The sequence below is a fragment of the Panicum virgatum genome, chromosome 2K (assembly GCF_016808335.1).
Source record: "Panicum virgatum strain AP13 chromosome 2K, P.virgatum_v5, whole genome shotgun sequence".
NCBI classification, from domain to species: Eukaryota; Viridiplantae; Streptophyta; class Magnoliopsida; order Poales; family Poaceae; genus Panicum; species Panicum virgatum.
The window spans coordinates 47,014,263-47,028,861 of NC_053137.1; the positions used below are offsets into that span (position 1 = coordinate 47,014,263).

The following is a 14,599-nucleotide window of genomic DNA, read 5'->3' on the forward strand; positions in this document are numbered from 1 at the left end:
GAGTTCTTGAAAATCTTAACGCCAGTAACTGGAACAGGCCAATCACGGCGGATTTGAACTTTCCCCTTCACTTTTTGCAGAGAAGGAACCCGGAAATAAAACTTAGCCGCCCGGCGCCAATGCGCCGGTTCTACGGACGGCCGCGATGTTGTGTGGCAAGGAACGGCCGGCTTTTCGAGATTTGTGAAAATTTATTGGCTTTTTTTCTCTATGAAGTATACGGTATCAATTTTAAATTGCGGAATACGGGGATATGGGCCAGCTTTATGTGGTTAAAATAAGAAAAGAAAGAAGGTATTGGATTGCAATCGCGCCTCCGAGAAATATCTGGAACAACAAGTCCTGTGCATCAGTTCCGCGCTCGAGCGCCATGGACGAGGAAGGGGATCTCCCCGATGGCAACGGGGGCTGCTGGTGCGGACGCATCCTCGCCCGCTCGTAGCAGACCACACCGCCGCCGCCGCGGCGTGCGGCCACCGCACGAGCACCTCCCTGTCGGCGCAGACCGCACGGAGCCCCGCCCCCGCCGCGGCGTGCAGCCACCGCACGGACACTTCCCCGGTCGGCGCAGACCGCAGGGAGCCCCGCCGCGGCGGCGTGTGGCCATCGCTCCGGCACCACCTTGCTCGCTCGGCGCGGCCCGTAGGGAGCGGGCACCATGCGGGGCTGCAGGCACCTCCTCGCCCGCTCGGTGTACCGTCTCTATTGCAACGGCTCAAGCTTGCTTGGGTGCGGTTGCTGCTAGCTTTGTCGCTGCAACTTCAGCTCGTCTCCTCACAGCAAACTAGAGCAGGAAGAGGAAGGCAGGAAGCTTGGTCGCTGCAAGAACAATGGAGGTGGTGCTCGATAATGCTGCTGGCATGGTGGCTGGCTACATGGCCAGGCAGCACCGGGGCTTGAGGAAGAGGAAGTGGGGCAAGTGGGTGTCGGAGATCATCAGATCAGGGAGCCCGGCAAGAAGATGCGCGCATCTGGCTTGGCAGCTTTGAGTCCCCGGAGATGGCCGCGGTGACGTCGCAGCCGTTTCCGGCCTGACCGGCCTCGGCGGCGGCGACAGCGACAGCTCCTGCAACAGCTTCCTTGCTCGCTCGGCGTGCGGCCACCGAGCCGGCGCCTCCTCGCCCACTCAGCGCAGCCTGCAGGGCCGATTCCGAGCGCGGCCTCCGCCGACGACCCCGCGCGCTGGCGATGGTGCCAAATCAATGGAGGTTCGTAGGAACATGTCCCAGATCCTCTTTCATTCGCTATGTTCCGGAACACGTATATCCTCTTTTCTAGTCTCTGTGCTGTTTCTTTTCTGATTCTTCTCTTTCTTTTTTCGATTGATCTAGGTACTGGACAGAGGGTGGACGAGTTTGGGCCAGACAGATCCATCTTCTGCGGGTGGCGAGTTGTGGGTGATGATGCACAGATTTAGGTGCAAAACTCGATTTCAGCAAGGTGCAAGTGAGCAATAAAACCTACTCATGTAAAGGTGATATGAATCTCAATGATGTTTTATTTCAAAAGGAAAAGAATCTCATCCATATCTTAAGTTGTACATTATTTGTTATTACCTAATGCAAGACTTAATTGATAGGATATGAGATATGCATACGTAATAGTACGTATAGTTGGTAGTAAAAAAAATGTCACATCGATTGTTTCGACATATGTATAGGGTACTAAATGAAGTCTATTTACAAATTTTTTTGTATGGATGGGCCGTAAATCGCGAGACGAATCTAATGAGCCTACTTAATCCATGATTTGCAACAGTGATGCTACAGTAATCATCCACTACTTAATTAGTATCATTAGATTCGTCTCGCGATTTACAACCCATCTGTGCAAAAAAAATTATAAATATACTTTATTTAGTATTTCAAATTAACAAGATTCCAACGTAAAATTTTTTGCGCGTGGAACTAAACACGGCCTACATTGTAATCTACGTGGATTTGTTCTCTGCAGTGCCATATACTCATGGATAAAAATATTTCACAGATTTTCTTTTGAGGTACAAATATGTGAGATAAAAAAATGTGTAACATGCATGCAACGTTGATTGGAAAATAAAAAGGAGTTATATATGTTGCACCTTTTTTTGGATTATCTATGCACAAAAGTTTACACACCTTCATAATCGCTTGTGAGTTGTTGCACACGAATATGTGCATTTGTTCTAGGTAATGAGATATTTTTTATTGAAGTGCATATCTAGAGATGCATCTTTTGCACATCTTCATGTACGTAATGCTTTTTATATGTCAATAAGTGTTTCAACCTTTGTATTAAATTTCCTTATTACTGTGGTCAATAAGTGTTTCAATTTGCTAGTTTTTATGCAATGATTTATGTGTAAATCATTGCATAAATACTAGTAGGTTGAAACACTTCAAATGCACGTACTATTGGGGCACGTCTGATCAAGCATGTTGGATCTATCACAAGTGCACGGATTAATTTGGCTTTCATTATTGTGCATCATCAAACCTTATAAACAATTTATTGTGCATCATCAAACCTTACAACAAGAATTTCATATGTTGTTAATTGTGGACTGAGGGTGTGTTTAGTTGGTGAAGAAGTTTGAGTTTCGGTACTGCATCACATTTCGTTGTTACTTGGCAAATAATGTTTAATTATAAATTAATTAGGCTTAAAAGATTTATCTTGTGCTAATCGGTTAGATTGTGTAATTAGTTATTTTTTTAATTATATTTAATGCTCTATGGATGTGTTTGAAGATTCGATGTGACGGGTATTGCAGAAAATTTTTTGGGAACTAAAACATGACCTGAATAGTCCCCGAGGCGCATCACATTATAAACAATTTGTACTTGCTTTGCTAAAGTTATGTGCATCCCCACCTTAAAAACTACTCAAATGTGCATTCTAAAAAAATTTGTACTTGTTAATAATTTGAAGGATTTTTTATTTTGTCTAATAAAAACGGCTGCTTGCACATGAAACTGTGGTGTTGAGTGAGGAGGTTGTAATTTTGAATCTCATTATCTTGCTTTTTCGTTTGGACTCAAAATAGGCGGGTACCGTTGGAGATTTCAACTCTGGACTATTTTGCTCCACCGCCAAGTGAGCCTGACAAAATGGACCGATACTGTTGCGACCTGCCAAGTCCATTCAAATATTGTACTGTGCAAGATTCCCACTCCGGAAACATCCTAAGCCACGCGTCCGCCTGCTCCCTCGGTTCATGTATATTAAAATATAACAAGGTCACTCGAATACACTACAAACTGTTCCAAAATACAGCTCAGGTACGCGCCGTCGTAGCTCCAATCGCTGATCTACTTCTTCCACGCCGTACAGATAGCCGGCGCATTGGCGCCGCGCGGCACAAAATCCGCTCTCGGAAGGAACCCCACCGTCGCAGGACCGCAGGAGCACCTGCACGCAGCACTCTTCACGAGTGAGGGTGCGTTTAGTTCCCAAAAGAAAAAATTTTGGATGTCTCGTCAACGTTTGACCAGATGTCGGGAGGGTTTTTCGGACACTAATTAAAAAACTAATTTCAGAACTCACTTGGAAACCGCGAGACGAATCTTTTAAGGCCTTTGACCGCGACATTAGCACATGTGGGTTACTGTAGCACTTATGGCTAATCATGCACTAATTAGACTTAAAAGATTCATCTCGTCGTGTACATCCAAACTGTGTAATTAGTTTTGTTATTTAATTACATTTAGTGCTTCATATATGTGTTTAAAAGGGAGGTGAAAATTTTTGGGCGAAAATTTTTGTGAACTAAACGGGGCCTGAAAAAGGCCTTCCGCTCCGGCTGACAGACGCAGCCCACCACACCAGAGACCGCACGGGCCTGCGGCGCGGGGCCCGTCGGCAGGGAGTGTCAGTGAGCTTTGCATCGATCATTCAAGGCGCAGCAGCAGCAGCCGCTGGCCCCGCCAATAAATAAAACCCGCACTCGTCCCTCGCGCCGCCCCCCTGCCATCAACGCCGGATCCTCCTAGCCCGCCATTAATGCGGCTAGCCCGAGCTCGAGATCAGAGGTGGTGAGGAGGCCGCGGCCGGGCCGGCCTCGTTCTCGTGCGCGCGCGAGAGGCCTGCCCACCGTGACACGCGCGCCGGCGCCGCGTGTATATAAAGCGCGCCGCCGCACCTCGGCCCAGGCTCACAGTTTTTCTGCAGACTCCGCTGCGGTCACTGCCGCCGCGCGTCCGTCCGTGCGCTGACCCGACCTGCGGGGGGAGGGATGCTCACGTGCATCGCGTGCTCCAAGCAGCAGTTCGCCGCCGGCGGGCCGCCGCTGCACGAGCCGCCGGAGGATGAGGACGGCGTCGGCGGCGCCATCGGCGGCGGCGCGGCGACGCCCAGCACGCGCCATGCCATCAAGGCGCTCACCGCCCAGGTGGGTTCTCTCGCCTTCTCGGCGGTGTTTGTTGTTGCCTTCGAATCTCGATTTCGTTTCCTCATTTGGTGTTGGTGGCGTTCCGGTCTGGAGTTAGCCCCTTCGAATGTACTCCTACCTTGTTGATGAGCTTGGAACATGGGAATCGGCTCAAAGTTATCGAAATTGAACTTCTCGAATTGAACGTGGGCCTTCGAGTTCTTGGGATTTGCCACCCCGTTGCGAATTTGTATCGAAGTGTGAAGCTTTTCAGTATTTCGTGCCTCGTCTCGGCGCTGTAGTCTCAGATCGGAAGGGGCGTTCAGGCTTGTGAACTGACCGGACCTTTTCTTGGATGCTTCAGATCAAGGACATGGCGCTGAAGGCGTCGGGCGCGTACCGTCACTGCAAGCCCTGCGCGGGCTCCTCGGCGGCGGCCTCGCGCCGCCACCACCCGTACCACCACCGCGGCGGCAGCGCCTTCGGGGGCTCCGACGCCGGCTCGGCCTCCGACCGCTTCCACTACGCGTACCGTCGCGCGGGGAGCTCGGCGGCCTCGACTCCGCGATTGCGCAGCGGAGGCGCCGCCCTGTCAAGTGGGGACGCCACGCCGTCCATGAGCGTGCGCACGGATTTCCCTGCCGGCGACGAGGAGGAGGACGACGAGATCGCATCAGAAGGCGGCGGCAAGGAGGACGACGCGAAGGAGTGGGTGGCGCAGGTGGAGCCTGGCGTGCTCATCACCTTCGTCTCACTGGCGCAAGGTGGCAACGACCTCAAACGCATTCGGTTCAGGTGCGCTCTTTCACCACCTACTTGGGATGAATTTTCATTTCTAGTTTGCAAGTCGATTACTTGATCACAAGAGATTCTATTTGCTTTGTCTTTTGAGCAAACTTGTTCGGATTTTGGTGTCATGCTACACGTGAACAGCGCAATGTTGGCGGTAATTTTGGTAGAACACTTCCTTATAGATGAGACAAACTGTCATTTTTGGGAGCTTCTTCTGAACTAGCTGTTCGCCTGTTTCTAAAAACTGAGAAGTTGATCTGTGGTGGATGGTGCGAATCAAACTTCAGATAGTAATGTCCTTCCTTTGCTAGTTAGACATAGTAGAATCACTACAGTTCCTTGAGAATTGCACAGTAGGATTGTTAAAATCTTGGGCCTTCTTGTTTAGTCTGCACATCTGAAATTTTCCAAATGATTGCTTATGTTTTAGTTCTCGATTGAAATGGTTGACTTATCCTGCTCCATTTTAGCATCCTGTTTCTTCTGTTTTCTTTTTCTAGTTCAATGTGACTCAAAAGCTTTCGAGCAATCGTCAGAATTCCAATTAAACCTACAGGGGATGGAAATTTAATCTTCTTGCCAGACAATATTATACCCTCCTTAGGCTAGTGGAATCCAGATTGGATTTGAGGATGGATGTAAAGTACGCGGTTTCTATTTATCGTGCGAGCGATTTCTGATCATCATATCGCAGGTGGGGCGCCGTCCACCCGCTTTGTTTTTTTCCTTTTTTTTTGCGGCCCAATTGATCTCGGCCCATTAAGGCTACCCCCGTCGCTTTTCTTCCTTCCCTGGGTTCCTTTTTTTTCTCCGTCGCCTCTTTTCTCTTCCATCCCTTTGTTCCTTTCCTGGGGTTTCACGATTAGATTTACCGTATCGCATTACAATGAATCTATCTTCTGGAGACACTCCTATATCGTTCTCTGTTATCAATGCAGATGTTATGGTTCAAACTTCAAGAAACAAGTGTTTTATCAATGCAGCTGTTATGTTTTTTTTTTCAAATACAGTGTAGCTTATTATAACAAAGAAATTACATGGAATCTATCTTTTTTTTATTTTGGAACATCTAGTTCATAAAATTTATTTATCTTCAACTCGTACAAGTTGAATTTGCTTGTTTCATTCTACAGTTCATTGAGAACACTCTCAATTGTATGTCATTTGAAATGCTTTTCCAGAACAAATTGGATGTTCCCAAACAATTCAGAGTGTTTACGCAAAATTCATTAGGAACTATTTTGGCAAAACAATTAAGAGCCTTTTATGGAACACTGTTAATTGTTCTAAACATTTCAGAAATGTTTCGCCAAACACTCTTAATTGTTCTGGAATACTTGTTTCTTGATATGTTCCGAAAACAAATCTAAATGTTTCGGGATAAACTGAAAGTTCCGGAACATTGTGAAAACAAGAAAGAATGTTTCCGACTAATAGTGTTTTGGACATTTGAAATGAGATTTCCAGAACAAATTCGATTGTTCCCAAACAATTCAGAGTGTTTACGGAACAATTCAGAGTGATTCGGGACAATTTTTAGGAACTTTTTTCAGCGAAACAATTAAGAGTGTTTTATGGAACACTGTTAATTGTTCTAAACATTTCAGAAATGTTTACAAACATTTTTTTTGGAATGTTTCATGGCAACACTATGATTTTGATTCTAAACAATTCTACAGAACAATTCTACGTAACACTCTTGAATGTTTAGAACATTTCTAAAATGCTTAGAAACATTTTTGGAATGTTTTATGGAACACTCTTTTTAATTGTTTTGGGAACACTATGATTTTGTTTCCAAATAATTCTACAAAACATCTCTGGAATCTTTCTGAACAAATCTGAATGTTTTCGGTAGAATCTTGAAATTTTCCAAAATAATTTTGAAATGCTCCCAAAACAAATCTAAATTGTTTGGGATAAACTGAAAGTTTCGGAACATTGTGAAAACAAGTCATAATGTTTAGAATTAAGAGTGCTTTATGGAACACTGTTAATTGTTCTAAACATTTCAGAAATGTTTACGAACATTTTCTGGAATGTTTCATGGCAACACTATGATTTTGATTATAAACAATTCTACAGAACAATTCTATGTAACACTCTTGCATGTTTATAACATTTCTAAAATGCTTAGAAACATTTTTGGAATGTTTTAAGGAACACTCTTTTTAATTGTTTTGGGAACACTATGATTTTGTTTCGAAACAATCCTACAAAACATCTCTAGAATCTTTCTGAATAAATCTGAATGTTTCGGTACAATCTTTGAAATTTTTCCAAAACATTTTTGAAATGCTCCCAAAACAAATCTAAATATTTCGAGATAAACTGAAAGTTCCGGAACATTGTGAAAACAAGTCAGAATGTTTTTGATTAATAGTGTTTTGGAATGTTTCCAGAACATTTGAAATGAGATTTCTAGAACAAATTCGATTGTTCCCAAACAATTTAGAGTGTTTACGGAACAATTTTTAGGAACTTTTTTTGGCGAAACAATTAAGATCTATTAATTGTTCTAAACATTTCAGAAATGTTTACAAACATTTTTTGGAATGTTTTCATGGCAACACTATGATTTTGGTTCTAAACAATTCTACAAAACAATTCTATGTAACACTCTTGAGTGTTTAGAACATTTCTAAAATGCTTAGAAACATTTTTGAAATGTTTACGGAACACTCTTTTTTCAATTGTTTTGGGAACACTATGATTTTGTTTCCAAACAACTCAAATTACTAAAAAGTGCATATCGGAACATTTTGTTAAACTTCTTGAAATGTTCTCAAACAACTTGAAAAGTTTGGTTATTTTCAAACATAGGAACTTGTTCTAAAACAAATGTTACATTAACTTTAATTATTTTGCTTCACTTTGGAAATAATATACACAATTTTTTCGATACTGGATTGAAGAACTTAATTCAAATTACTAAAAAAGTGCATATCAGAAAATTTGTTAAAATCGGCACGAAACATTACTAAAACTGTCCGAACGAAAATTAAAATCAGCCCAAAACTTAATGGGCCTCCAGCTTTGCTCGCACGCGCCCTCCAGCTTCCGCCTTAAGCCTGCGCGCGCGTACCCCGCCTCCTTTCCTGCGATGAGAATGATAGAAATCGCTGAATGCGACAAATAGAATCCCCCTGTAAAGTATGCCATGGCCTTGGAATAGCAATGAACAGGTTTGGCTCCTTAAAATAAGTACCGAGGCATGTACGCTGCACCGCTCACTTCCAGTCCTATGCAGCCCCATTAGTTTACCCCATAAGAACCCATGCAGCCATGTTAATCTGTGTGCAGCGTGTGGCTTATTAAACTGCTTTTGCCGTTGTATACTTGCCACATAGTAAATCCCATGTATATCAGGATTTTACTATATGGTAAGTATGCAAGAGGGACAACCTGATGCATTGTTAAATACAATCACATTACTCCACTCATCGTCAACTCTATGACAGGGAGCTCCATTTAACTCCTCACGTGCTGCAGCCAGGCCCCAAGTCCATACATGTCGGCAAGCATGTTCTAGGTCAGTAGATTTAGAATTTGAAGGCTGCATTGAAGAGGGTAAAGGATCATGTCAGCTGCCCACTGTGGAAAAGGAGTTCTGAATTTACTACTGCTTCTAGTACACTGTGGGGGCAAGTCCAGCTTGTGCATTTGTGATGCTCTAGCCTGTCCATATCATGTACATTTGCTGTACTAGAGATGTTGCTTCCGGTCTAGGAAGAGTTAGTGACGCTATCAAGCGGATGGAGGCATGAGAGGCCCACAGCCAACATTTCTTCTGTATAATCAAGAAGCTAAATGGGAAGAGAGCGGCAGAACAAACAAGTGCTAAGTTCTGCTACCCTCCCTCTTCCCTTTGGCCTTTTGTTACAGAGAGAGTGTTGGTATGTTTTGTGGTCTTATTGATTGGTAGTTTGGGTCCCCCCACAACAGATTACTAGATGACTACGTGAGCCATCCAAGTATCCAACCTGGATGCTGTTTGGCAACGTTTTCCCTAATATATGGAGGGATTTCCTATTCCAAGCAATGGTGCCACCATTGTTAACAGATCTTGCAAATCACTATTGCAAACTTAATCTGGAGACTACAAAAGAAAGTCTGCATGTAAGAACATGCTCGATGTAAATTTGTAGTGTTCAGATTGAATTCATAATTGTTGTTTTGTAAGATTTGTCTATGACTGTGGTAGTACTTTTTTAACAAGGTTTTTGGGAGTTCCTCATGGCCAGCTATGTTCGCTGGTCCCCTCTAGGATTTTAGTTATATAATATTATTTTACAAAATGAATACAAGCTGGATCTTAAGATGGGTGCAGGTGTCTTATTTAGTATATATTGGTTCTAGATCTGAGGGGTGGGACATAAGATGCGGAAGTCTGTGGATCACTGGCTGGGTTTGGTAAGGTTGGTTTTGACAGCCAATGTGTATGGGATGCACTCTAACAAAACTGACTATTCCCAGTTGACTGCAGGGTTCTGTTGCATCTCTAAGGCATGAGAGCCACAGTAATTAGTGGTGCAAATCTGAATTGCATTACCTCCTATTTGCCCCTTTAGCATGATAGATATGCATTACTATCAGCTAACGGTTCATAGGTTGTTCTCCAACTTATAGGAAGATTTTAGTCATCTAAGTTATCACTGTAAATGATTTGAGAACTGTATTCAGCTCTCCATCTATTCTGTATTTAACATTGATAGGAGAAGTTGATTGATTGTTCACTATATTGGTTGAACCTAGGGGTTCTGCAGTACTTTCTCCTGGTATGTCCATTTGAATCAAATATAGATATGCAACTTGCAACTGTTTTTGAGGCATGCATTAAGATCTAATAGGTATGAAAACCGATGCATGTGAGAGCATCAGTTTCAGATATCAATGAACATGCTTGCTTATCTGTTTCCATAGAAGTTCTTTGAATATGTATATGTAACCATGTCGGATTTTTTTTTTTTATTTCTTTTCTTCTTGTCTTTTGTGCATGTGATGCTGTATGATAGCCGTGAGATGTTCAACAAATGGCAAGCACAAAGGTGGTGGGCTGAAAATTATGACAAAGTTATGGAGCTTTACAATGTCCAGAGGTTTAATCAGACTGTCCCCCTCCCCACTACTCCAAAATCTGAAGATGAGGTGAGGATGCCACTCAATTTATCCCTTCTATCTATCTAAATAACTAGATATCAGATATATTTTGTGTTTTAGCTGATACATTGCTCCATGGCATTTGTTTCTTTCTATAGAGCTCCAAGGAAGACAGCCCAGTAACCCCGCCACTGGACAAGGAGCGACTGCCACACACCTTCCACGGACCAATGTCAGGTGGTGGAGCCATGGGCTACTCTTCTTCGGATTCTCTTGAGCATCACTCGAATCGTTACTGTAATGGCCACCACCACCATCATGGACACCAGTTCTGCGATTCAATGGGCTTGGCATCGACGCCAAAGTTGTCAAGTATCAGTGGAGCCAAGACAGAAACTTCATCTATGGATGCATCAATGAGGACAAGCTCGTCTCCTGAAGAGGTTGACAGGTCTGGTGAGCTCTCGGTTTCCATCAGCAATGCAAGCGACCAGGAGAGGGAATGGGTCGAGGAAGATGAGCCTGGTGTATATATCACCATCCGGGCTTTGCCTGGTGGCATTAGGGAACTTCGTCGCGTTCGGTTCAGGTTTGTGTTCTGTGCTGCTTCATGGCTCGCCCATTATTATCTTAATCTAAATTTGCAATGTCGAACCAGAGTAACTTATAGTCAGCAAACTGACGAGGATCTACTAAATACATTGGAGATCAGAAGGCACACCTAAGCCTTCAACGAAATACAATTGCACTATTACTTCTCTCTGCACCAGATACATGATCACTTACATGATCCTTTTGTTGCAGCCGGGAGAAGTTCAGCGAGATGCATGCCAGGCTATGGTGGGAAGAGAACCGAGCGAGGATACACGAACAGTACCTCTGAGAAGACCCCTCACCATCAGAACAGAGAAAACTGCTCCCTTCACTTGAGCTGACGATGGTCCATGCTTGTACATCTGGCACTAACACTTGTCCGTGTATTCCGAGCTTTGTTCGATGTTTGTACTAACCTAGGGTCGCGGCAACTTTTGTATTTTTCGTTCCATTTTTTTACGGTTTGGTCTTCAGTTTGGACAGGATGTTTGTTTGAGCAACTCATTCAGGTCAAAAGGGTGTTTTAGCCTAGTAAAAAAAAGAATAATGTACGCCTTCACTTTCTGGCTACCAAAGGTGTCTTTCCCTTATCTTGGGCAGTTCGTTGATCTTCAATTATGCATTTATACTAACATGCTATGTTCCATCTAGACTAGCTTCTGCGCACTATTTGGCTGTTGCCTGTTGCCATCGTCTTGTTGCACACAAGCCATTCCAGACATCACAATCATGAAGCACAAGTTGGTACTGAGTGGTTAGATATTCGGATGTAAATTGTAATTGGCCTGCCCCAACACAAAAACCACTAACGGCGGCTTGATTGCGACGCTAGTGAACTCGAGTTGGTATTCTTTTTTTTTTCTGAAAAGGCTGAAGGAAGTTGTAGTAGTTGTCCTCTCCAGCATATCAAGTTTTTTTTTTGGGGTTTTTTTGTCTAGAGGACACTCCCAAATTACAGTTTTGTGTACAACACACTGCACTCTTCAATTTTGTCTGATGACACTCTAGATGTAGCGTTTAGCTGGTTACACACCAGGCCCATTAAAAAAAGAATTTGCAGAGTATAGATGCCTTGTAAATGGACGATTCTGCCCTTGCTATATTTTGTGGCTCACGAGCAGCCTGGTAGCCTTATCTCTTCCTTGATTTTTTTTGTTGCGCACGCATGGGCTCCTGGACGGCGGCTCCTGGGCGGCGCCGCCGTTCTGGCTCGTAGGCTGTTGCCGCGCTTCGCCGCGTCTCTGGTTTGCTCCTGCGCATCGCACTAGGTGACGGACAAGGTGAGCATGCCGACGCCCCAATCCACCAACTAACCTGCAGCGATTCTCCTGATCTTGGAGGATCCGATGCCATCAAATCGATCCCCAAATCCTCGTCGAGTTGGCGGGCTATACAGTGTGGGATCTCCAACAAAAACTTTGGATCTGTCATGGGTTCCAGATGGGTAAGATTACCCTTCTTATTGCACATCCTCCTTTGATTTCAGGTCTATGTTTCAAAGAAAAAGGTGAATTTGGGATATAGATTTGCACGACCTGTTTGGTTCGATTTAGTCTGTGATATTAGATTTGTCTTAGTTTCTTTTTGCATTTTCCTACATTAGGTCGATTTAGTCTGTTATATTTTTTTTGACGGTCTAGTCTGTGATATTAGATTTGTCTTAGTTTCTTTTTGCATTTTCCTGCATTAGGATGGACCGTAACGCAGCCTGTATACTTGCCATTCGCATACCAGGCTATGAGGAGCATGGTACACAAGTTTATCATGTTACCTGTGATAAAAATTGGGTTCGCGATAAGGATACGATTTCATGGATGGATTTCTATGCTGATATAGATCTCGAGATAAAGCGAGGTAGTATCCAAAGTTTATCGGTGAGTTTTTGGGACAAGGTTGCATGCAAGTATATGGATATTGATTCTGACTCATCATTGCTTGCTGCAATTGATATGTACTGGGACATCAGAAAGCTTCCTCTAGTAGTTTCCGTGATTAACCAGCCATGTTATGAAAACAAGTCAGCTACTGATCTTACTATTGTTGATATGAAAACAAGTCAGCTATATGACACTGAGGAAAGGCCTACTAATTATCTTGCTTATGACACCGAGGAAAGGGCTGCAGATGATCCTTGGGGTGAAAATGATGAAACAGAGTATGTTGGCACCAAGAAAAGGAAGAGATGCAAGAGATGTGGTCAGTTAGGACACATGCAAAAGACTTTTTATTTTTCCTAATCCTTGTTATCTTTTATAGTCGAGCTAAGAAAAATGCAATGGAGGAGGCCGAGGTGCATGGTAGAATGGCGCTGGAGCATCTTATGCAATTCTGATTATTATGCTTTTGTGTGCAAGCAAACCGCGTAAAGCCTTTTGATGCTAAATTGATGTAATTTGAGATGTTAAGATTAAGCTTTGTGACATGATGGTCACTTGTTCCATACTAATTATTTTGTGACATGTTACGTGGTGTAAAAAATTATTATGTATGTGAATATATTGCACTGCAAGGATGACCAGTGGCCTTGCGTCCCTAGTTTTGGTGTATTATACATGGTCATGGGCATTTTAGTCTTTTTACTAGGCAATCTCTAGCTCCTCAAGCTGAAAAAAGACTAATTTAATGGGGATGGTGTGTTTCAGACAAAGCCACATTTTTGAGGTGTCCACAAGACTAAATCAAAATGTGAAGTGTGTTGCACACAAAAGCACCATTTCGTAGTGTCCCTCAGGCAAAACCCCCCCCCCCCCCCCCCCCCCCCCTTTTTTTTTTCAAGCCTCCTTCGCTGGCTCTTTGTGCATAGGAACTAAAGCGAACAAAGCAAGCAGCACTTCGCGAGAAGAAAGTTGCTGGCCGTAGGATGGGCGTAATCAACGGTGCAGATTAAAAGTGCTGATAACTTGATAAGAAATTAGCATCTAGTGGTTCCTAGCTAGTACGGCTGTCGACTGATACAGTAGCATTCTTTGTTAGTGGTCTTCCCATACATGGGCCAGAGAAAAACTGTAGCAAACCCAATGATACGACAATGTGCCGTAGCGTCCAATTTGGTCCGGAAAGAGAAGAAAGGTAGGGGCATTTTGTATGCTCAAGACGGATGCAAGTCTTGCTGCTCGCTTGTGCAACACTACCTTGTGGACTTGCGGAGTTGCGGTAGTGAGCTTTCGCCATCCAACATGGCCAAAATGGCTATAAAATATACCATTAAGCGACCTACATGCTAATTACTGGCATTTCCTGTCCTAATCAACCTACTCAAGCAAATCACTTTAGTCTTTAGGACTTGGGCAGGCTAATCTTCACCAAATGATTCCTCCTTGGCATGATTTGTTGTCCACTGCAGTCATTGTCATCACTAACTCTCTTCTTTTGAACGTTTTGCATTGTTCAGTAAGGCTAGTATTTGGGAACCAAATTAGAGTCAAGTCTTCTTGATTGGACGATGGCATGCAAACCACTGACCTTTGAAGGATGAGGCACAAAGGTTCAGCATAGCTTCTCTTGACACTGGTGAGATATATCATGTAATTTTCTGTTTCCTGAAACTTCATGAGATTTAGCAGCAGCTGATGCATCCATTTCTCTCAAACTCACGCACGGGCATGAATTTTAATCAGTTGTGATTTAAATTATAATAAAGTTCAGAAGTCTGCGACAATGATTTGAGTTGAAAGAAGAGTATAGATCAAGAGGATGTCTTATCCAAAACACAAAGTGCTAGTGGAAGATTAGAAGGCAATACCTGGCACTCTTAGCAACAGAAAT

General features: G+C 43.5%; 2 protein-coding genes and 1 long non-coding RNA gene across 4 annotated transcripts; all 3 read left to right on the forward strand.

Moving 5' to 3' along the window:
• The first annotated feature begins 302 nt into the window (after positions 1-302).
• On the forward strand, positions 303-3,589 carry LOC120680389. The gene is made up of 3 exons (XR_005677660.1): positions 303-1,208; positions 1,332-1,474; positions 3,026-3,589. It is a non-coding gene; the product is annotated as an uncharacterized LOC120680389 (long non-coding RNA).
• A 358-nt stretch (positions 3,590-3,947) lies between these two features.
• Positions 3,948-11,431, forward strand: LOC120680400 (protein Brevis radix-like 1). The gene is made up of 5 exons (XM_039961923.1): positions 3,948-4,369; positions 4,713-5,143; positions 10,156-10,288; positions 10,399-10,829; positions 11,045-11,431. Exons 1-5 carry the CDS (start codon positions 4,214-4,216, stop codon positions 11,121-11,123), a joined length of 1,230 nt encoding a protein of 409 aa, XP_039817857.1. The 5' UTR covers positions 3,948-4,213; the 3' UTR covers positions 11,124-11,431.
• Positions 11,432-11,963: 532 nt separating this feature from the next.
• Positions 11,964-13,369, forward strand: LOC120680416. 2 transcript variants are annotated; one of them, XM_039961924.1, is made up of 2 exons: positions 11,964-12,278; positions 12,525-13,369. In XM_039961924.1, exons 1-2 carry the CDS (start codon positions 12,181-12,183, stop codon positions 13,069-13,071), a joined length of 645 nt encoding a protein of 214 aa, XP_039817858.1. In that variant the 5' UTR covers positions 11,964-12,180; the 3' UTR covers positions 13,072-13,369. The 2 variants fall into 2 exon arrangements, with proteins under 2 accessions (XP_039817858.1, XP_039817859.1); XM_039961925.1 differs by having other exon boundaries at positions 11,965-12,278; positions 12,569-13,369.
• Positions 13,370-14,599: the final 1,230 nt, after the last annotated feature.